The following is a 24,100-nucleotide window of genomic DNA, read 5'->3' on the forward strand; positions in this document are numbered from 1 at the left end:
AGGGGAAGGGGGTGTGGATTTTAGGTCAGCAGATTTATTGTTTCCAGATGTTTGCAGCTCTGGGATTTGCTGAAGGATTTCAGAGAGTAGTGGTGAGGCGCATCAGGAGGTGGGGAGAGCAGAACGGAGAGAGAGACAACAGCCACATGAGCAGGAGACAGAGCTCTTGAAGTCATAGGGGTGACATCTCTGCAAATTACCCTGAGGACGAGGCTAGAGGCCCTTTGCTATGGCCACATGACCTTAAAAGAAACACGTATGAACTAAAGACATTTGTTTTTAAACTAAATGAAGAGCATCATTTTTCCATTTTAAACACCTGACAAAATCTATAGGGCAGGTTCCTGTGCCAGCAAAACAAGACTGAGCTTCCGCAACACTGGCAAGGCTTTGCCCTCCTAACAGTAGAAGACAGTTATTCTTTCGGGGAATCCTCCCTGCAGGACCTTTTCTGTAAATCTGTTGTCAGGATTTATGGGCAGATCTTTGCAGCCCTGGAGGAAAAAGTGCAGCTCTAAGGTTCCATCTGAAACTCTGTCCATTTGATTTACAGCCACATCTGGGACTTGAAAATGTTTAGGAAGTAAAAGTGAGAGAAGGAGAAAGCTTGGGGGAATATTCCATTTTGACCCCAAGAGACGCTGTCCTCTGATAGTTTACTGAAGTTACAGATAATAGATGGACTTCCATGGCAGTGTATACATTAGGAAACTTGGCCCATAAAAGACCTAAATACATAACCGTCTACACTGGTTAACTCCCTCTGTAACAACACTCTTCACCAGAACAAAAACATTTCCAAACCCATTGTTGATCTTACTACAGTGAAATTCACACTATGAATCATTTAGTATACCCAGCACTTTTTTTCCAGGTTTCCCCCATGCCATTCACCAGCATAACAAAAACAACAAAAGAACCTTAGCAGACTGTGTAAATAATAAACAAAGATAGGCAACAAATATAATATTAATGTATAAAATGCTTTTAATGTACTTGATAGCCATAAGCTTGCAATTTAATAAATATTTTGCATTTTTTTGTTAATTCATATGAAAAGACAAATACTGTCTTTGCTTTTACAAAAATTAAATAAATTTTAAAGTAATGGATATTTTTTTCCATTCAACAGGTCTAGGTTTGTAATATGCAGAATTTTTCATACCCAAGACAACCAAAATAAAGTTTAAAAATAAATAGGGCAATCTTTTATTCTTTGTTTTTTGCCTTTTGCTTGTTTTTATCAAGCCTTTAAAGCAGAATGAGTCCTCCACATCTGGAAGACCCACGGAGAGTGCATGTTAATCCAGTAGATTGTTAATAACAGTGGACTGACTACCTCGTTCCACTCCCTTGATAAACACGCTGACTGATACTTATGCTGTACTATTGAGTGCTCCTCTAGGCCTGGCATGTTTTTGCTCACACCAGGTGAGCCCAATGTTGACCAAAAGTCAATGTCTTTGCTCTGAAACCTGATGTGACCCTCGAATACTATGGCAACTGTTGAAACACACATGGGAAAAGAAAATTGCTATTTCTATAAAAACTTAAGTTGAATGCTTTGGAGAGACATAGGAAAGATGGGTTACTTAAAAAATCTGCTGTCAAATTAGGTGTGAGTGAGTGAACTCAAAAGTCTGCAAAATGAGGGGATAGGGAGTTGGGGGAGGTATTAAAAAAATCGAGAGAACTTTGCATTCAGGTAGCTTTGCTCTTCTCTAAAGAAACCCAAACTGGAACCTGAAACTGACACATTATGGGTGTTGTTTATTGTAAGAAAGACCAAACACGATTCCTCTCAGTAGACCAACACTCACAACAAAACAAGACTTGGGAAATGTTGAAGGATTGGCAAATAAATGTCCATTCATATATTTTAAGTTAAAATGTTCAAGGTATGTATTGTTCGTTTTTAATGATCAAGGTGGGTAAGTGGGCTTCCAAATAGGGTGGACAGAAAATAAAGCAGCTGACCAATGGAGTTGTATATGAAATAGATAAACAGATCTGAGAAAGTCTGCCTTGGCTCCTATCCTCTGAAAATATCCAGGGGTAAAATAAATCAGAATTCGGCCTGGTGCGGTGGCTCATGCCTGTAATCCCAGCACTTTGGGAGGCCAAGGCAGGCAGATCTCTTGAGGCCACGAGTTCGAGACCAGCCTGGCCAACATGGCAAAACCCTGTCTCTACTAAAAATACAAACATTAGCCAGGTGTGGTGGCACACGCCTGTAATCTCAGCTATTCAGAGACTGAGGCAGGAGAATCGCTTGAACCCAGGAGGCGGAGGGTGCAGTGAGCCAAGCTCGCGCCACTGCACTCCAGCCTGGGTGACAGAGCCAGACTCTGTCTCAAAAAATATAAAATAAAATCCCAGTAGAACCCAGAGCGCATGTCATGGCTAGGTTTTTATACAGCTTCACATTCTTGGACTATATTTACTACCACAGAAGGAGGGTTTCAGGAAGCAGAAACAAAGGCAAAGCGATGCCACCACTAAAGCCAGAAGATTTCCATAATAGCCCTCCCTCTTCCCCATCTTTCAGTATCAAGAGCCCAAACTCATCCTATCCCTGCCCCACAAAACTGCTTATAGGAAGCAGTTTTGGGGGAAGAGGCTGCCCCTTACCTTCTGACGCTGCTGAATGTTGGCCACAGTGTCAGGCTGAAAGTCCAGCTTGTCTGTGCGGCATAGTTTCCAGTAGAGGATGACAACAATCACCATCACCACCAGCACCGGGATGACCACACCAACAATGACCCACAAGTTGTTGCTCTGGGATTCCGGAGACGGCCTCTTCACCCTGTCGACAGCTGCAGACAAAGAAGAAAGGTCTTTCAATAATTCCTTCACTCATGTACTAGATTGCACGTGTCTTCTACGAGAAACTCAGAAGTCCCTGACATTTCGGCTCAAGATAGCTGGTTCCAGGTTATAATCTCCTGATGACAGGAAATGTGACCAGCAGAGAAAGACAACATACAACGTTACATCTAGAATACATTGGGGATCACAACGACATATGGATGCATCCAAAGGTACACGGCTGAATTAATGGCAAAGCTCGGTTAATTCCAGGTCTCCTGATTTCCAGTTTATTCCACTAGCTCACCCCTAACTTATCACTGCAGGATATTTCCATACCAAAACTGGTTCTGTACAACTTTGTACAAAGGCAGTTCTCTTCAAAAGTGGAGAGAAAAACAGCTGTGTCTCCAGAACACAGTCCTGCCGGCTGCATCAAGTACCGCAGGACTCACACCCTCCCAGATCACATAAAGCACATGCATCTCAACTAGGAGTTTATGGAAGAAAACCCTTCACCTCTTTCTCCCTTCCCTCACTACTCCAAGTTTCTCGTGTTCACAAATGTTTATTAAGTGTGCTGGACACAGTTTGCAAGTTGAGACTCAACAATGAACAAGCAAAGTCCCTCAAGATGCTTAGGTCCTAGTGGGGGAAAGGAGAAATGATCAAGTAAATGAATCACTGAATAATTTCATATCGCACTAGTGCCAAACACAAAGCAAAACAGAGTAAGGAGATACGACGTGTGCACCAATGCAACTGGTCGTTTCCCCTTCAGCAATGAAAAATGACAAAGAGATGCTGATGTTTGTAGCAGCGTTATTCACAATAGCCTAAAAGATGAAAAGAACCCAAATGCCCATCCACAGACGAATGAATGAACAAAATGTGGTACAGCCATACAATGGAGTATCATTCAGCTTTAAAAGGGAAGGAAATTCTACACATGCTGCTACACAGATGTGCCTTGAAAACATCATGATAATGGAACAAGCCAGTCACAAAAGGACAAAATGTATGATTCTACCTATATGAGGTATCTAGAAAAAACTCATAGAAAGCTTCTGCTTGGAATGATGAAGAAATTCTGGAAATGGATAGTGGTGATGGTTACACAGCCTTGTGAATGTACTGAATGCCACTGCAGTATACACTTAAAAGTGTTAAATTGGTATATTTCTTGATGTATATTTTACTGCAATTAAAAAAGAAGGAAGATGATCCTTATGTTTTCCAAAATGAAGCTTCACTGTGTTAATTTGGAAACTGAAGTCCTAATAAGCATCCCATAGGCACTGCCTTCATTGCCCCCCCTGTGTCTCTCCCTAAACCTTTGAAACATGACTCATTGAAATGGCATTATTTAAGCTACCAGTTGTCCACTTTTACACGAAGCAAATCTTACTCATTTTGGATCTGCCACTCCCCACCCTGCTGCCACACCCACCCCACCCGGCCTCCACTCCTCTTTCACGGCTTAGGACAGTTGCACTTCAACTCCTCGGCCACTTAATGTCCTTTACTAGCTCTTTGTTTTGCACATGGTGTCTTATTGTTCATTTAAAATGCTTCCTATTGTATAAATGGATAATCTGTTAAGTGCTACGCTTCTGCACTCATTCATCCGGTCTTGACACCAAATCTTGTCTTTTCAAAAACATCTTAGTTGTCATGGGCAGGGACCAAGTCTTATGCTCCTTTCATATCCTATGACAGTTAACACCTGCTATGGGATCAAAAGGTATCTGCTCAGAGATGTAATAACAAAAAGGTTCTTGGTGCTGGTTTAACTTTGGGTTTAGACTGAGGGAGTGGCAAGGGAGGGAGCAAGCATTCTAAATCAAATGCACCAGGGAAAAAAGCACAGATTAGAGCAGAGGCTGCATGGGATACGGTAAAAAGCAACAAAGTGTGAAAAACTTGTGTTTTTTAATTTGGGCTGAATATAGTTAATATATGTAGCTCATTTTGCATAAAAGCAACGGACAATATAGAAGTAGGGACAGAATCAAACTGAGAAGCTGAGACAACTGAACACTCTTCTTAGTTCTTTGTGGGTGGAGTTGGTTGGTTGTTTTTTTCTTTTTGAGATAGGGTCTCATTCAGTCACTCAGGCTAGAATGTGGTGGCACAATCAAGCTCACTTGCAGCTGAGACCTCCTGGGCTCAGGTGATCCTCCTGCCTCAGACCCCCAAGTAACTGGGACCACAGGCACGCCCCACCATGCCCAGCTAGCTTATTATTATTATTATTTGTAGAGATGGGGTCTTGCTATGTTTCCCAGCCTGGTCTTGAACTCCTGGGCTCAAATGATCCTCCTGCCTCTGTCTCCCAAAGTGCTGAGATTACAGGCGTGAGCCACCGCACCTGCCCTCTTCTTACTCTAACCTAGGAAAACCCTGATGAGGCAGAGGTTGATCAAACTAGGCCCTGACACCAGTGTCCTGGGTCTGCCTTTGGGCTATCCCTGGTGTTGGCTGAGGCTTCCTTCAATCGCCAGCCCTGAGATCCCAGGATCTTTACCCACGTGGTTTTCAGTACAAAACTGAGGAAAAGAGGTGCAAGATCAGATCTGAAAGGTGCCCATATCCTATTGCAATTAGCTGTTTAAAATGTCAAGTGCTTGGCTGGAGTAGGGCACGTCTCCTACAATCAGGAATAGCATATATGAAGAACTGTAATGAACTGCTTTTGTTATTTTTTGCTCACTGCTTTGGAGGAGAACACATCAATATGTGATCATATCTCACGTACACAAACACAAACTGCCAATGGTTATTTTGCTTACACTCTCCCATCATCTTCCATAAAATAGAGAAATTATGCCCATCAGCTCTTATCTTGGTTGGTCTCTAGGAACAAGTACAGATTTCATAAAAACCTTCTACTATCAAGGATAATTTTAAAGCTATCATTTTTTTAAAAATTGTCTTTATCGCCTACATGTTTTCTGTAAAGATTTTTCTGTATTCTCTGATGCTGAATTCCCTCTAAACATTTACCTGCTTGCAGGATCATAAAGGAAAAACACTGACATTAAAAGAGGAGTCTGGGCCAGGCGTGTTGGTTCATGGTTGGGATTCCAACACCTTGAGAGGTCAAGGTGGGAGGATCGCTTGAGTCAGGGATTCAAGACCAGCCTGGGCAACATGGCAAGACCCTGTCTCTACAGATAATAAGAAAAAAACAGCCGGGTGTAGTGGTGGTGACTGTGGTCCTAGCTACTCAGGAGACTGAGGCAGGAGGATCACCTGAGCCCAGGAGTTTGTGGCTGCAGTGAGCTATGATCAAGCCACTGCACTCCAGCCTGGGTGACTGAGCAAGACCCTTTCTCAAAAAAAAAAAAAAAATAGAGGAATCTGATTCACACCCTAAAGGACTATTTAGAAAAATACACTCTTCCATGTGCCTCCTTTTTCTTCATTTTTAAATACTCAAAATCTGTGAGGTGGGGCCGGGCACGGTGGCTCACACCTGCACTAATCCCAGCACTTTGGGAGGCCAAGGCGGGCGGATCACAAGGTCAAGAGATCGAGACCATCCTGGCCAACATGGTGAAACCCCGTCTCAACTAATAATACAAAAATTAGCTGGGCATGGTGGTGTGCTCCTGTAGTCCCAGCTACTTGGGAGGCTGAGGCAGGAGAATCACTTGAACCCAGGAGGCAGAGGTTGCAGTGAGCCGAGATCACACCACTGCACTCCAGCCTGGCGACAGAGTGAGACTCCATCTCAAAAAAAAAAAAAAACAAATCTGTGAGGAGGAAAGGAAAGTACTGACAGCAGCCAGGGCCAGGCAGGCAGGAGTGGAACATTCCAACAATAATAAAGAAACATCAAAATACCTCTGTCTACACTGTGGAGTGGTGTGAGGATAGGTGGGAGAGAAACAGGGCTGAAAAGGGGAAGGATCAAGGACTTCTTTGTGTTAAAAGACCCCGAAGGAAGCCAGTAAATTCAGGGTGCACCTCCCAGCTTCCTGCATGACTCACTGTCCCTGCCAGTGTTCAAAGTATGACACAGAAGATTTTGGAATAAATACAGAGCAAACACATTTTGCCTCAGACAAAATTTATAAAAAAAAATAAGTAGTACAGGAATGAGTGACAGATATTAAATTGATGTACTATAAATCACTATAACACCCCACCTACAAAATGCTAGGTAGAAAAAACAGCAGTGGAGGCTAAACCTACAAGCAATTGAAATCCAAATAAAGAAGGTCTTGGTGAATGAATTTTAACAACTGGCACTTCACTATCAGGGTTATACATACGTCGGAATGCTTTACATTCAGAGCTCACTGTCAGAACGAGCCTGGCTTTGGAGCCCAGCACAGCACAGACGACAACACCTCAGGCACTTACGCTGGGCAATGGCACCTTGAATTCGGTAGCCCAAGATGATGGCTGCTCTCTGGAGGTCCATCTTGTTAATCAGGTCCGAAGACTTGACTGCACTGAGTCTTTCTCCATCTTGATCCTCCACAAAGTAGATGAGCTGTACAGGATTGTCATCTCCCTCCAGCCTCGACACATTTACCACCTGAAAGATAGCAGAAAACCATTCACATTGCAGAAGCTCGTGTTTCTAGATGCCCTCTCTCAGGTTGCTGAATCCTGACTGTGTCACTCAGGATTTATTCCAATCCTCATAATAAGCTCCGTAAGCCATTCAGGGGCCCAGAATCACCATGGTGCTCTCTGTTCATGGGAAGAGGGACAGTGGAGAGTTCCTTTGTGTGGAGTAACAGGTTGCTTCATCTCGCTCTACATCTTTTCTGGGGCAAAGGGGCAGGGAGGCTGCACAGAACCAGGGCTGGCGAGTCCAGGTGGTCTAGAATCATCCCCACAATCTCTGACGTGCTGACCACATCATAGAAGAGCATCGTCCTCCCAACATTAACTGTAGGATTAGGTACATCCTTGGTTCTCTGAAACTATTAGTGGTTCTACCCAATCCTTTCTTCAGTCTATTGGTATTTCCTCCTCATTCTTCTAGGGCAGGGCTTCTCAACCTCAGCTCTACTGACACTCCCTTGACGTGGGGTGCATTGTAGATGGTTAGTGGTATCCCTGCCTTCTACCCACCACCACCAGGTGCCCCCACCCTACACCACCCAAGGTACAACCAAAAACATCTCCAGACACTGCCAGATCCACCCTGGCGGACAAAATCACCCCCACCCACCACTGATCTATGGACAATAAACCTCATAAATTCATAATCTTGTGGGCCAAATAATACTTTGATTCATCCCAAAACTTCTCTCTCTCTGGTGTTAAAAGGCAGTCTTTTTATGCCCTTATTTCAAAATCTAGCACACTTGACATATCATACCTTTTCATTTCACTCTATTTCTCTAATAATATGCAACATTTTTATTACCCCCTTAGATTCCAGCAAAACTCTGAACTTCTGTCCTGAGAAAAGGATCAGCGATGGCTCCAAGCTCCTTATTTTACACATGCCATTTAAATTGCTGGTCTCTACATTTGCCATTGGCAACATGCAGCTGCTACTTCTCTGTCCACACATATGGATTTGTAACACCATCCTGTGCTCTGGACACAGCTGCTGGACCCCTCCTTCACCATGGGAAACTTCTGGCAGATCAGCAATTTCATGATTTCACTGTGAACTCCTTCTTCCAGATCGTGTCTAAAGATCCTTAACAACACACGTCCAAACCCTCTTCCCTCAACAATCTGTTCTCTATGCTTTGTCCTGAGAAGGACTCATTGTCCTGCCCTCTGGCTGCTGTTTCAAAGCCAATTTCCTGACCACTTCTGTTCCCCAGCCACCTACTCCCTCCCTGACAATGGTACTCTGGTGATTAATTTTTTATTAGCTTTTAGAATGGAATGCTATCCAAGGGCTAGTGAAAAGGAAGGAGATTATATCCACCTGTCTCTCTACCCATGTACCTACTTATTCCATTTTAAAAGTTCTAATAAATTTTAAAAGTATAGTTTCTTCTTCTAGAAATCACAGTCCCCAAAATCCAGTGATACCCACCTTGATTAAAGATTCTACAAGTCTGTCTAGTGCTACAGTTTGGATGTTGGACCCCCTCCAACTCTCCGGTCGAAATGTGATCCCCGATGATGGTGGTGGGGCCTAATGGGAGGTATCTGAGTCATGGAGGCAGATCCCTCATGAATGGCTTGCTGCTGTCCTCGACGTAGTGAGTTCTGAGCTCTACTAGTTCCTGAGAGAGCTGGTGTTAGAAAGGGCCTGGCACCTCCCTCCCCTCTCTCTTGCTTCCTCTCTCACCATGCGATTTCTACACTGGCTTCCCTTCGCCTTCCAGCAAGAGGGGAAGCAGCCTGAGGCCCTCGCCATGACACCAGCACCATGCTTTTTGTACAGCCTGAAGAACCATGAGCCAAATAAACCTCTTTTCTTTACAAACCCAGCCTCAGGTATTCCTTTATGGCAACATCAATGGACTAAGATGTCCAGGCAGATAGTAAGCCAGGAAAATCTAATCCCAGCATCGTTTCTAGACTACTGCCTATCAGATTCCTAACTGGAACGCTTATAACCATGGTATTAGGGAGTCATCATCACTTTGGTTAACATTTTCAATTTCAGAAATTATTTTCTGAGCAAAATCACATCTCTCTAGAAATTACATAGCCAATTAATGTTGAAAAACACATGCAAAAAAATATATAAAGAATAAAATGAAAATCACCTAAAATTCAACCAACCAAAGAAAATCACTGTAAACATTTTAGCATTTTCCTTCTACTCTTTCTCCACGAATTCTGTATTAACATTTGGATTACATGGCATACATACTTTTGTAGCCTCGCTTGAGGTTTTTTTTTTTTTTTTTTTTTTTTTGAGACAGAGTCTCACTCTGTCCCCGAGGCTGGAGTGCATTGGTGTGATCTCAGCTCACTGCAACCTCCACCTCCCGGGTTCAAGTGATTCTCATGCCTCAGCCTCCTGAAGAGCTGGGATTACAGGCACACACCACCATGCCCGGATAATTTTTGTATTTTTAGTAGAGATGAGGTTTCACCATGTTGGCCAGGCTGGTCTTGAACTCCTGGCCTCAAGTGATCCACCCGCTCGGCCTCCCAAAGTGCTGGGATTAGAGGTGTGAGCCATTGCACCCAGCCCACTTGAGCATTTTTCTATACCACTCACTAATTTTTTTTTAAAAGACTGCATAAAATTCCAACACATAAAGATTTACTATAATTTTATTTACCCATTCCCCAATTGCTGGACATCCAGGTTGTTTCAACATTTTCACTTGTACAAATTAAGTTTTGATGAACAGCCGTGTAACACTGTACACAAATCCTTGTCTACACCTTCATGTTTGGTCACTCCAAGGGGGAAGAGAAGCAGAGCATGGCTTATAAGCAATCTATCAGATGGCACATTAGCCTGGATGTGCCACTTTTACAAACCTGCATGCCTACTAAGGGAGCTTGCATGTCAAATTTAGCACCGTATTATACACTTTCATGGTATCCTATAACTATTTCATGTGCAGAAGTTAACTCACACCTAGACCTTGGGCTCTATGAAGCCAGGGATTGTTGAATAAGGCAAAGCTTTTATAATTTATTCAAACTTTTATTCTTTGTTGATACTTATTTGTTTAATGATTACTCTCAATTGTGATTAGTTTTTAAATTTCTCTGTAACTTACTGCATCTGGCAAAGGAACTATTTTAGAAACCTAAGGACTACATTTCTGGGAGGGGGACAAAGAGTAATGATGAGAGGGACACACTGGTAAAAGGGCTAGAGGACGATGATGCAGTTCTAGGCAACACTTCCCCGCTCCCGCCCACCCCCACCAACAGCCAATGTCATTTGCGTCTTTTTCTCTAATACCTCTAACCCACCCACCTCCCTACCCTGCCTGCCAGCCCACACCCCCTGCTTCAGAGTTCTACCCTGGTTTCCTGTTTCTGAAATGTCACAGCTCTAAATATCCCATTTTCGTAGTTCAACAAGTCAGCATTTGGTAAAGAAAAAAATCCACATAATTCATATGGAGATGGAAATGAATGACAGCCCCAACCTCCAACTTTCTGTGAGTATGGGCATTTTTAAATGGGTCACGTTTCAATTCAAACAAATCTGTCTTTTGTAACCTGTCTGCCAGTTTACCAAGTAAAGAAGATTTAGGGTAATATGAGACAACCAGGTGTCTCCGGTGGCGGGCACCTGTAGTACCAGCTACTCAGGAGGCTAAGGCAAAAGAATCACTTGAACCCAGGAGTCGGAGGTTGTAGTGAGCTGAGATCATGCCACTGCACTCCAGCCTGGGCGACAGAGCGAGACTCTGTCTCAAGAAGAAAGAAAAGAAAAGGAAAAGAAAAGAAAAGAAAAGAAAAGAAAGGAAGGAAGGAAGAAAGAAAGAAAAAAGAAAGGAAAGAAAAGAAAAAGAAAGAAAGAAAGAAAGAAAGAAAGAAAGAAAGAAAGAAAGAAAGAAAGAAAGAAGCTCAAGTGAAGAGAGGCTACAAAAGGATGTATGCAGTGTCATCCAAATGTTAATAGAGAATTCATGGGGAAAAAAGAATGGAAGGAAATATGCTGAAATGTTTACAGTGATTTTCTTTGGTTGGCTGAATTTTAGGTGATTTTCACTTTATTCTTCACACATTTTTTTACATGTGTTTTTCAAAATTTCTCTAATTGGCTATGTAATTTCTAGAGAGATGTGATTTTGCTCAGAAAATAAATTTAAAAATGAAATTGAAAATGTTAACCAAAATGATGACTCCATAATACCATGGAAGCAGAGAAGATGAAATGCCCAAGCAGAGGGCAGCACATCTCCCTCTATCTGATCTCCTATGGTCTCTTCCAGTTGAATGAGTTATCGCTACGATGCTATCAATAATACTGACCATTCTATCAAACAGGCTACATTTTTGTTAATTAAAAACTACTATTTGATAAACGAGGTCCTGTGATGATATGGTAACCCAGTAAGACAATTCTGCTCTGCTCCGCAAGGTCTATTGTTATACTACTACTTACTATGGGCTTGGTAAATGTTTGTCTAGACTCCAGTTGAACTGAAATGCTGCCAGATTCAGCAGCTACCCAATATAGCGATCAGTGGAAATCAGAAATTTCTCATGGCACTTCTCGTTTGCATAAAAATACAGGGTTTTAGATGGAGTGTGCACTCACACACAAGCGGTGTCTCTCTCCCTCTCTCTCCTTCCCCTCCTCCTTTGATGTGGAGTACCTGCACCACACTGTTCCCTGCAGCTACAGTGGCCCTTCTCCACATCCGCCTTCTGGTGGAAACCTCGCTGAGCAGCTGGGCCAGCTTGCGTTCCATCTCGGCTTGAAACACTTCATTCTGGAGTTGCTTCTCCACGACGCCCAGGAGAACTACATTTAAATGAAAACATACGAGGCACCCAAAACAAGTCAGCAGTAAAAAAACAGGGTGTGTGTGTGTGTGTGTGCATATGTATTTGAAATTAATGCAAGATTGCCATAAAATGCCAATTCCTAGACAGGAAACATCAAAAGGAGAAAAAGTGATCATGAATGGGGAGAGTCCAGGAAATGCAGCCCATGAGAGCTCCAAGCTCTCAGTGTTACCCAGACTGGTGGCCAGAAGTCCCAGGAACTCAGCACTGCAGAAGCTTCGGCGCGAAGAGCGCCTACACAAGATCAAACATTTTGTCTGCACTTATCTCAACACTTCTGGAATTGGTGTGAGTTCATTATCTTGCCTTGAGACTTGGACTCACAAACTAACTTGAAAAAAGGAAGCCTGCCCATCTTTAGTTATCTACTTCAGACGAGATGATCTCAACAGACAATCACTTGCCAGCGTGGTCTGGGAGGAAGGAGCATGTGCTTTTCAACCAGAATTGGTTTAAGTTTTCTTTGAGATACAACCATGGGCAAGTTACTTAATTGCTATGGAAATTATCTGGAAAAGATCACTGATGGCACCATGCAAAGCGGTAGGGCCTTGACGTGGGATGCTGTGCGTTCAGCAAGGAGAACTTGCAAGGTGCAGGAACCCCGTGAATGGCAACTATCACTACCCCACATGCTCTCTCGTGCCCAGCTAGTTCCTGTGCTGCATGCACACTGGACAGCTGGTGAGTACGTAACTACTGTTCAGACTTTTGTGCACTAGGTTAGAAAGCCTTTACCTGCAATGCCATACCTCTAAATATCTGACCCACTCCCCTAAGACAAAAAAAAAAAAAAAAAAAGCTTCCTAGGTGCCAAGCCACCTGCTTGTCCTTATTAAACTAAACAAATAACACTTTTAGAAAAAAAAAAACAAAAAACGAGAGAGAGATCCTTGCTTCTGAACCTCACCCTGTTCTGGGTCAAAAGATTGTCAGTTCCTGTTAGACTCTGCCCTGAACTTGATGTATGAATTTTAAAGAAAGTCAGTCCTTTTTGTTCTATAACTCAGTGGGATACATTCCCACAGCCAAATTTGAATCCCTTTCTCATTCATTCTTTGCCAAGAATGTAAGGTACATTTTGCCCTAAATTTAGGAAACAAGAAAGGCAGCATCATTCTCAATATGCCTGCATAGACTTCTTCTCCTTACAGTTCCCAAAATATTACATAAGTTAAACATACCTGTTCTGACCCAAGAGGACTTCAGCAACTGAGATAAGTTGAGCTGTGGATACTGGAAGGCTACAAAAGGGAAAGAATTAGGGAAGGAGAAAAATATCTGTAAAAACAAAGCCATGTTTACGACAAAGTCCCAACACATTGTCTTTACTATTTAGCTCTAAATATGAAAGAACAAAATGTCAGATTAGCACGAGGACGTGGACAGTAGCAATTTCTGAACACATTAGTCTCAAGGAAAAAGAGAGAGATAAAAAGAAAGGAAGGGCCGGCTCCAGCTATGTCACAGGACACTGCTTCACAGAGAGGTCACCGGCAAGTTCTCCTTTGAATGTCACTGTTCCACAGCAATGCATGTTCACACCATGCCCCTCAGAGCCCTGGCTTTCCCAGCAAGGTCTCAGGGTAAAGTGACCACACGCGTTGACTTACCCAGGGCCAGCCAGTGTGCCCCACTGTCTGGCATCCTCATTTTAGCCATACACACACTGAGCACAACTGAAAATGGTTCTTTGTAAATAACAGCTTTATCTCTGTCTACTTTCATATAGAATAACTTCTGTAAAGGTATTCTTTTTAACTTAATTAACAATACACTAAAATATATTACGAATCATTAGGCCATTTGGTTGTTTCATTTTGAAAAAGAATTTGAATTTTTTGGCCTGACTTCAACTCTGGAATCTACTTTTTTTTTTTAATAAATGTCTTCCCTTTTCCCCACTGCCTCCATTTGCATTGTGAACCTAGTTGCTTCAGTCAGGAAGAAAGGTTTCATGTTTTCACTTATTGTTTTTATTTTAAAATTTACACAGTAAATGTCACTAAAAGCATACAGTTTAATGGGTTTTGATAAATGCATATATGTTCACATAATCATCACCACAATGAAGATACAGAACAGTTTCATCACCCCCAAAACACTGCCTTCTGCTACCCTTTTGTAGTCAAACTTTCCTACGGCCCTTAAGCTCTGACAACCACAGATTTGTGCTCCCTAAGTTATGCTTTTTCCAGAACTCGTGTACTTTTTGATAGCACCCCTTTACTCTCCAAATAATAAAGTCAGGCACGGTGGGTAAGCAGGGCTCTGCAGACCCATCTGGCCTGAATCCAATTTTATCAGATTTATATTCTGGCACTCAAATCAGATATTTCATTTGAAAAAAGTGGTCCAGGTGAAAATAGTCTGTATGATACTAAAATGGAGAATTTATGCTATTTGCATGTCATTATACATTTGTTCAAACCCACAGAATGCACGACACCCAGGGTGAACCTTAATGTAAACTATGGGCTATGGATGATGACGCATCAATGCAGGTTGATCACTGTAACAAATGGACCACTGTGCTGGGAGATGCTGATAATGGAGGAGGTTATGAACGCGCAGAAGCAGGAGGTATATGGGAAATCTCTGAACCCTCCGATCATATCTGCTGTGAATCCAAAAACTTCACTTAAAAATTCAAGTCTTTTACTATTATTCTAAGTGAAATAACTCAGGAATGGAAAACCAAACATCGTATGTTCTCACTGATATGTGGGAGCTAAGCTATGAGGACACAAAGGCATAAGAATGATACAATGGACTTTGGAGACTTGGGGGGAAGAGTGGTGGGGAGAGGGGTAAAAGACTACAAACATGGAGCGGTGTATACTGCTCAGGTGATGGGTGCACCAGGATCTCAAAAATCACCACTAAATAACTTGCTCGTGCAACCAAATACCACCTGTACCCCAACACCTTATGGAAAAATAATTTTTAAAAAATCAAGCCTTTTAAAAAACTAAAAAAATTTTAAGAAGAGGTCTTCCACCAAAAATGCCCACCATTACCTCCCCAGCATGTCCAAGAGGGCCATACTCACGCTCTGCGATCTGCAGCACCGGGTATCCCAGATAGAAACTGAACTCCACCACACTCAAGTTCCTCAGCAGCTCGCTCACTTCCGACCCATTCAAAAATCCCTGTGTGCTTTTAACCGCAAAGATGATATTCACCGGGCCCCGCCGAGGAGTCACCCTTGAGGAACTGACGGTGATATTCAAGATCTGAAAGAATGAAGTCAGGATAACCTTCTATAATAAAACATTCTGCTGAAAGCTTAGTCATGATTTCTCTCTCACAGGTCCTCTCACCGATTTTTTTAGAGGAGGTAAAGTTTTTAAAGGAAACATAACTGGCTTTCTAACCTGGTTCCCTTCTGTAAGAGTTTAACTGCTCAGTTTATTGAAAATGTTTCTTACATTAAGTGATGAACTGAGCACGTGTACAGCTCCTCCCACCCCGAATCCCACTGAAATAACAATAAGCTGAACAAAGGGGAATAAATCCACAACAGCACTGAGAATGGAAGAAAACTAGAGATTCCGTCAAGCCTCTGGGGGATGGAGAAAGGATGGGATCGGATTGATATAAACCAGAACAGAGAAAGCCAGAATCCAAAACATACACAAGCATGGGCTGCAGCAGAGCTGAGGGCCATGCTCTCCAAGAGGACCAGGAGGGGCTCCGTGGCAGAAATCAGCAGGAATGAGACCAAGAGCAGGCTACGCAGTGGCAATCAGTATAATTAATTACAAGGCTGTGCCAAAGAGCTGAGTCCATTGCCTTCCTCCTCCGTCCTTTCTAACTGCCACACCCAGGCCAACAGAGGCGCTAGCAGCAGCCAGGCCCTCACCCAGAACAAGACTGCTCCCTGAGGAAAACAAACCCCTGTCTAAGAGGACTATGGTGGGTCTGGGCCCTAACCAAGAAGGTGGGCAGAGGCTAAGATAACTGCCGTGCACACCAGAGACAAAGAAGGAAAGAAAATGAATGAAAACGCAGCTAGCTCTGCCCTGAGACACACACTAAAGTGCCTCAGCCCCCAGGAAGAGCCTCTTTATCTACACGCTGGAAGGAGAGGGTTCCCTGTCTGCTTGTCTCTGACCACACACTGCACCCAGAGAGAAGCCCATGCTGACACACTCCACCCTGGACCCAGCGCTCCAACGAATTTTCCCACCAGGAGATGGAGCTGACATAGAAAGAGATCCCCACCGCTCAAGTGGAAAGCTGTGCCAGCTACTAAAATGAACAACTTGGTTCTTCATTCCTAACAACAAACCAACAGTCTCCAGATTTACAGAAACTAACAGCACAAAAGCAAAGCACCGAGGTCAACACGCAGAGCAAGGACTGCAGAGAAAACAGGAATGACTTAGGAAACAGAAGACGCATTTTAACAATTCTAAATAACATCCTCAGAGACTTTTAAGGCGACACTGCATCATCGCGGGAAAGCCTACGATGAAAATGGAGCAAAGAACAATGAACAAAAAGCTTAAAAATTCAACAGAGGGATTGCATAACATAATGGACACAGCTAAGGACTAAATTCATGATTTGGAGGACAACATTTAGTAAATCTGTAAAAACAGAGAATAAAGAGATGGAAAATATGAGGAAAAAATAAGAAACATGGAAAGTGGATCCAGGAGCACCAAAATCTATTTTAACATCCATTTTGGAAAGAGAGAGGAAAGAATGTAGAGGGAAAAAAATCAAAGAAATACAAAAACATCAGCAGTTTCCGTATGATACGTACAACACCCGTTCTTAGTAGCTATATGGAAACAGCAGTATGGGTAGGCATTCCCCCATTGGATATTTAGGTTGATACTATTCCTTTCTAGGTAATTCTTGAGTTTCCTGAATATGGTCATGTTTCTTCAGCTCACCGTATCTGAGCTCCCTGGGTATCAGCTACTCTGCAACCCTCAAAGATGCTCAGCCCGTGCACGCTATGCCGACCCTATGCCACAGGAATAGATCAATCCCGACTCATGTAAACTGGGTTTCCGCCACCGGAGGGAATAAGAGGCACATCTTAAACAATGTGGAACAATTTCCCCTTCAAGGGCAAAAGCCTTCTGCTCTGCACTCAGTGACAGTCTCACCTGCACCGTGAGGTTATACGTTCCCTGGTGGTGTTTTCTCACTTCAAAGAGAGCTGTCATTAGGCCTTTCTCGATGCGCTGGGTGAAGTTGCAGAAGCCAGTATCCACACTCGGAGGCACAAACTGAAGTACTGAAAAGAAAAGCAATCAAAGTCCCAAGAATGAGGTGTTTGTGTTTCTGAAGTATTAAGGAATTAAGAGAGAGAAACACAGTATCTAAATCAACTAATTCATCCATAGTATGGGATTAAGTACTGTGATGTACCATTTCTACGTATTTTCTCACGGAAATGTAAAAAGCAACTTTGCAGTAAATGAAGACATGCAATGTGAAGGTGACTGGTATCATTTTAAAATGAAAAATATCTAAGATAAGAATTTGAGTATCAAAAGACACAACAGATGGAAACATTTCAAATGTATATAAATTCATTGTAGATGAATTCTTGAATATTTATGGGTGAAATGACATGATATCTGGCACTGCTTGAAAACACTCTAGTGTCCACAAAAACGTTCATGGGAGATAGATGAAACAAAATTGGTGATGTTGATAAATTTTTTTAAAGCTTAACCATGGGTATATGTAGACTTAGTATGTTACTCTCTCTACTTTTGTAAATGTTTGAACATGTCCACAATGAAAAGTTAAATATGATGTTTAGAAATTACTGTTAACAGCCAGGTGCAGCAGCTCACGCCTGTAATCCCAGCACTTTGGGAGGCTAAGGCGGGCAGATCATTTGAGATCAGGAGTTCGAAACCAGCCTGGCCAACGTGGTGAAACCCCATCTCTACTAAAAATACAGAAATTAGCCGAGCGTGGCGGTGGGTGCCTGTAATCCCAGCCACTCGGGAGGCTCAGGCAGGAGAACTGCTTGGGCCCGGGAGGCAAAGGTTGCAGTGAGCAGAGATCGCACCATTGCACTCCAGCCTCAGCAACAGAGCAAGACTCCAGCTCCAAAAGAAAGAAAAGAAAAGAAATCACTGTCAACTTCATATACATGTTTAAAGTCTTTATCTTTTAGAGGCTATATAGGCTGAAATACGTGTGGGCGAGATGATACGATGCCTGAGATTTACTTTAAAATAGTGCAAGAGGAGGGGAAGTAGATGGTAGATGGGGGTATGGCTATAACAAGACTGGCTAGGAACGGAAAAATGGTTGAAGACATATGAGTACATGGTGGTCTGTTAAACTATTCTATGTACTTTTGTATATGCTTGAAATTTCCCATAATTATAAACACTTTTATAAGTTAAATAATAAGGTCAGGTGTGGTAGCTCACACCCGTAATCCCAGCACTTTGGGAGGCCAAGACAGGAGGATCGCTTGAGCCCAGGAGTTCAAGACCAGTCTCGGCAACTTAGGAAGACCCCATCTCTACAAAACATAATTTTTCTTAAATTCCTTTTTTTTTTTTTTTTGAGATAGGGTCTCACTCTGTTGTCCAAGCTGGAGTGCAGTGGCACGATCTCGTCTCACTGCAGTCTCCACCTCCTGGGTTCAAATGATTCTCCTGCCCCAGCCACCCAAGTCACTGGGATTACAGGCGTATGCCACCATGTGTGGCTAATTTTTGTATTTTTAGTAGAGATGAGGCTTCGCCATGTTGTCCAGGCTCATCTCAAACTCCAGAGCTCAAGTGATCAGCTCGCCTCAGCCTCTCAAAGTGCTGAGATTACAGGCATGAGCCATCACGCTTGGTCTAATTTTTTTTATTTTTTGCAGAGACAGGGTTTCATCATGCTACCCTGGCTGGTCTCAAACTCATGAACTTAAGTGATCCATCTGCCTCAGCCTCCCAAAGTGGTGAGACTACAGGTATGAGCCACCATAACTGGCCTAAAAAAAAAATTTAAAACAAAATTAGCCACGCATGGTGGTATACACTTTTAGTCCTAACTACTCAGGAGATTGAGGCAGGAAGATTGTTCGAGCTCAGGGGTTCGAGGCTACAGTGAGCTATCATCACACCACTGCATTCCAGCCTGGGCGACACAGTGAGATCCTGTCTCTAAAAATCATCATCATAATAATGAATTCTAAAAATGATTTCCAATATTTTAGAAATATAAAAAAATAAAATGAAATTCTTTTTACAAATAAAAACAACTATGCTGAGCTGTCTCACCTGTTTGAACTTGGAACCTGGACTCTGGCACAAGAAAAGAAGGTTTCACAGACAGGATTAAAGGAGTCTGGTCACGCACAAGCTTACTGTTTATAAGCACATTTATGACGGATATTGCCGTGTAAACGAAAGGACCGGATGTTACCAGAAAAGTGAAGTCAGTAAATAGTTCATAAACCTAGGGAAATAAGAAATACAAAGACAATTCAAACTTAAAGGAAGTTGTATTAGATAGAAAAATAAAAAATTATAAACTAAAAAAACTGGTAGTTTCGAATGAAGGGGTAGTGCATCAAGGATAATCAAAATTTTATTTTAGTTACTGCTTTTACTCTCTGCCAACCTTTTCAAAAACAGCACAAAATTATAAGAGCAGCAAGAAAGAACAGTCAGAAATATGAACTGAATAATGAGTTACAGGGCATTCAAGCTGTTTGCTGTATTTAAAACACATAGAAAAGAGTACTTATCCTATTGAGCAGCACTGTCCAAAATAAATATGCAATTTAACAATTTCTAGTGGCCACATTAAAAACATAAGAACAGGTGAAATTAATTTTAAATACATTTTACTTAATGTATCTAAAATATCATTTCAACATGAAGTCAATACAAAACACTATTAATGAGATATTCTACACTCCTTTTTTCACTGCATTTTTCAAGTCTCGTATGTATTTTCCACCCAAAGCCCATCTCGGTTTGGACGAGCCCCATTTCACTGCTGCATCGCCACGCGTGGGGCGCAGTTCTGGTTCTGGATGGCTCTGCTCTAGATGGACTGTGGCTTTCTGGGATCATTGAGAAGAAGTGGCACCAGCATGGGATCCAGTCTAAAAGATTTGGATCTCCATCTCTATCCTACCAAATGTCCAGAAAGATGCACCTGTACTCACTCTAACGTCTAATTTAAACACGAATCCAAGTCCTTTCATGTGAATCAAGGGAAGTAAAATCATCAAGGCTGTCACCCTAGACTGCTGCCTCTGGTCTGAGAGCCCTTTGTTCCAACTCTGCCAACACATCCCCCAAAGGACTAACCCTGACCTCACGTGGGATCAGGAAAGACCTCCTCGATGCAGTGACGGTGGAGTGCAGATCCAGAGGATGAGCAGGAGTTAACCAGGAATAGACAGGAGGGAAGAGATGAAAGAGAATGATTCCACGGCCATAATCCCCTGCCTCTAACCTGGGGCTCTCACATCAGCCCCAGTCTCACCAGATATCACACTCCTGAGCTGCCAGGACTCACCTTCAGTTCCACTGCACGGTTGAAGTGAATCCTCAGTACTTCTTTGATTGCTGTAATGATGTACTCCTGCACAGCTCTTCTGGCCAGCACTGCAAATGAAAGCAAACCACCAAATGCATTTTCATGTCATTATGAATAACAAACACATCAGACTTCTGGACCCCAGCACTGTACCAAAATGTATTAGCAGCTCCAAAAGTCTTTTTGTAAAATAAAGGCCAGACCAAGACAGAACAGGGGTTAAGGATCTAGTTGCTGCTAACTACCTGGAGAAGAACAGCAGTGGGGACCTTGAAGACACCAGGTCAACTCTGCATAGCCTCACCTCAACACACTAAGAAAACCCTCTTTGCCCCAGATAGGTTAGATCAGGAATTAGCAGTGATGACCCAGCCGGGGGACAAGGAGCTTCCAGTTCTCATTTTCACTTGGACAAATTCCAGGCTGTCTCTTGGCTATGTCCCTGACAACAAAACATGAGGCTTTAAAAGCTCTCAGAAGGAACATTTTTCTTTGCTTTTCGAGACGGAGTCCCGCTCTGTCACCCAGGCTGGAGTACAGTGGCGCAATCTCAGCTCACTGCAAGCTCTGCCTCCTGGGTTCACACCCTTCTCCTGCCTCAGCCTCTCCGAGTAGCTGGGACTACAGGCACCCGCCACCACGCCTGGCTAATTTTTTGTATTTTTAGTAGAGATGGGGTTTCACCATGTAGCCAGGATGGTCTCGATCTCCTGACCTCGTGATCCATCAGCCTCAGCCTCCCAAAGTGCTGGGATTGCAGGCGTGCGCCACCGCGCCTGGCCAGAAGTAACATTTTTCAAGGCCTTAAGATGCCACTCAACAAAACCAGATGACATCTTCCTCTGTAAAATGAGGTCTCCTACCCCGGTGTTTCAAGGCAAAGGTGAAGAGTTTTTACCACTAATCATGGGGAAAAATGAGTTCCACAATTCCCACATATTAAAATTTTATGTAGGAAACAAAATATTTCTCATAACCAAAGTCTAGTTCTGTTTAACTGTTTTCATATTTTAAAAGTTCCATTTAAAAATCTATACTAATAAGTAAGCCTGTCTCTCAGTGTTTAGTAAGCTTGTTCTTTCTCCTATTTTTTCTCTCCTCTTCCATCAACTTCCCATAATGCAGAATTAGAATACACTTGATATTATCATTGTTTTCCATTTCCTGATTTTAATTTTTTAAACTGGAGACAGAATCACTCTGTATTCTTCATTCTTTAAAACACAAATATTTAAGTTATATTTGATTGTTTTTTCTAGGAATCAGTGAGCTGAAATTTTTTAAAGGTGGGCAGGGGCTTCTTTATTAGTTCATGAGACCATTGGAACAAATCCACAGCCCGCAACCACCTTGCTGAGTCATACCAGCAGCCACCTCCGCACAGCCCACATAAGCTCCAAGTGGGCTGGACTATAGACCTGAAAGGGAAAAATAAAATGAGTAGGAAGGAAAGGGGGAAAAGTGGAAAGAAGGAAAGATGCCTTATTTAAGGAAAGAAATGGAGAGGGAGAAATGAGGGAGGAAGGAGACAGGAAGGAGGAGGGGACAGAAAAGCAGGAGGGAGGGAGAGGAGGGGGAAGGAAAGAAGGAAGGAAGGGAGGAAGGAAGAAAGGGAGGGAGGGAGGGAGGGAGGCAAGAGCTAAACTCAGGGGAAACAGAGGCCGAATGGGAAGCAGAAACAGAAAATCCCTAAAAAGGAAAGCAGGAAGAACACATTGTAAGTAGCCCCACACAGCTAAAGACATCATCGGTCTAAATGCCACTCTGCAAAGTCCCCACAGCCACCACCATGACCTCCACTTTCTCTAGGGAATCTGAGAAAGCTATAAAACTGCAACAGTAGGATATGAGGACACCAGTCTTTGGGAAAAGGGATCATCAGCAAACAAATATCTTACAGATCTTTTCCTAAATGAATGTTTCCCATAGCTAAGAGAAGAGAGGTGACAGAGACTTCCAGAGGCAGCGCAGGGTGAGAAAGGCCCTGGGTGGAAGCACAGCTCACGCCTCCCAGGGCGTGTGCAGGCAAGTGCTTCCTCCGCCATCGCAGACCCCCAGCACCCAGAGTGGCTCTGCTTCATCATCACAGAGCACACAGGAAGAATCCTTTCAGGGGTACGCGGAGTCACCTCAACCTCCTCACCGCACTCTCTCACTAACGGATAACTATGAAAAGGACAGCAAGGTCCAATCTAAGCGAAGGTGAGAAATGAGCCGATACTTCCTCTGGGTCAAAGGTATCACCGGGAACAAAAAATGGCACTTATCTCCGCTAAAAGACACAATTTAACAGCATGGACACTTATACACAACTCTGGACATTTACAAAAACTGTTCAAGTGTACTTAACAATGGCTGAATTTTACTCCAAAGAGCTGTTAAAAATACCTGGATACCTAATAAAGGCACCAAATGTCATTAAGTGTACACCACATATGAAAGTTAAATCCAGCTATGAGGACTCCTAAAGAAGCTTTCAGTAACTCTTTAAATAAGCTGCTTACAACTGACCACTTTGTAACAATTTTGTACCTACTTTGTAATAATTTCGTAAGAAGGGAAGAAAAGTATCATGAGCATGAGAAACTCTTTTCCCTCCTCCCTGGACTGCTCTAATCTTGAGATTCAAGCTCATGATTTTGTTCCAACCACATTTCCAAGCATAATTACCTGTTCCTCCCATCACAATGCCTAATCTCCAGCCATGATGACTGTCTCCTCCCCCAGAAGACAGTTTCTCTTCATCCCCAGATGACAACATTCTACTCTTCCTTTTGTGGGAATCTCCAATTTCACATTCCTCCAAACCCGTCTCTGATTATCCCAAATAGCCACTCTTGGAGAACTCCACAGTAACCGCTATTACTCTGTGGCTCAGTACCGTCCTCCTAAGCCCTGAGGTGCTCACAGGAGGGCTGTGTCTTACCCATCTGTATATCCCTAGAAGCTTCCGGAAGCACCTCACACATACTAGGTGCTCAATCATTACTTGTCATGTGGAATAACGAATGTTTCCCTTTGGCGTGTGGGGATCAAAGGTTGTCCTGGCCTCATTCTCCAAAGCCATTCCCACTGGTACGGTGTTGATCACTGACGCGTACCTGCCATCAGGATCCTCACTCCCACCTGCTCACAGGGATGTGGCACTGTCACAGTGAGCAGAGGCTCCCGGCTCCCCCGACCACAGAGAGGAAAAGACCCAGCATGTTCTCCTTCTTCTCCCCCTTCCACACTCTCTGCTCCTCTCCTTCCAGGTCCACTCCACCCCACTCCTTCTCTACCTCTTCTGCCGTTTTCGTCCCCTTTTTCATTTCTGTCCTCCACTCCT

At 43.0% G+C, this 24,100-nt stretch overlaps 1 protein-coding gene across 2 annotated transcripts in view; it reads right to left on the minus strand.

Moving 5' to 3' along the window:
* Positions 1-24,100, minus strand: part of KIAA1549 (KIAA1549 ortholog) — a 150,293-nt gene that overhangs the window by 58,487 nt on the left and 67,706 nt on the right. For both annotated transcript variants that reach the window (XM_030826082.1, XM_030826081.1), the window contains exons 3-10: positions 20,752-20,840; positions 19,500-19,677; positions 17,364-17,494; positions 15,290-15,473; positions 13,422-13,481; positions 12,045-12,193; positions 7,180-7,357; positions 2,632-2,816 (exon numbers count right to left, since the gene is read on the minus strand). In XM_030826082.1, coding sequence (XP_030681942.1) covers positions 2,632-2,816; positions 7,180-7,357; positions 12,045-12,193; positions 13,422-13,481; positions 15,290-15,473; positions 17,364-17,494; positions 19,500-19,677; positions 20,752-20,840 — 1,154 coding nt within the window. The remainder of the gene's footprint in view (positions 1-2,631; positions 2,817-7,179; positions 7,358-12,044; positions 12,194-13,421; positions 13,482-15,289; positions 15,474-17,363; positions 17,495-19,499; positions 19,678-20,751; positions 20,841-24,100) is intronic.

The sequence above is a fragment of the Nomascus leucogenys genome, chromosome 13, assembly GCF_006542625.1.
Source record: "Nomascus leucogenys isolate Asia chromosome 13, Asia_NLE_v1, whole genome shotgun sequence".
NCBI classification, from domain to species: domain Eukaryota; kingdom Metazoa; phylum Chordata; class Mammalia; order Primates; family Hylobatidae; genus Nomascus; species Nomascus leucogenys.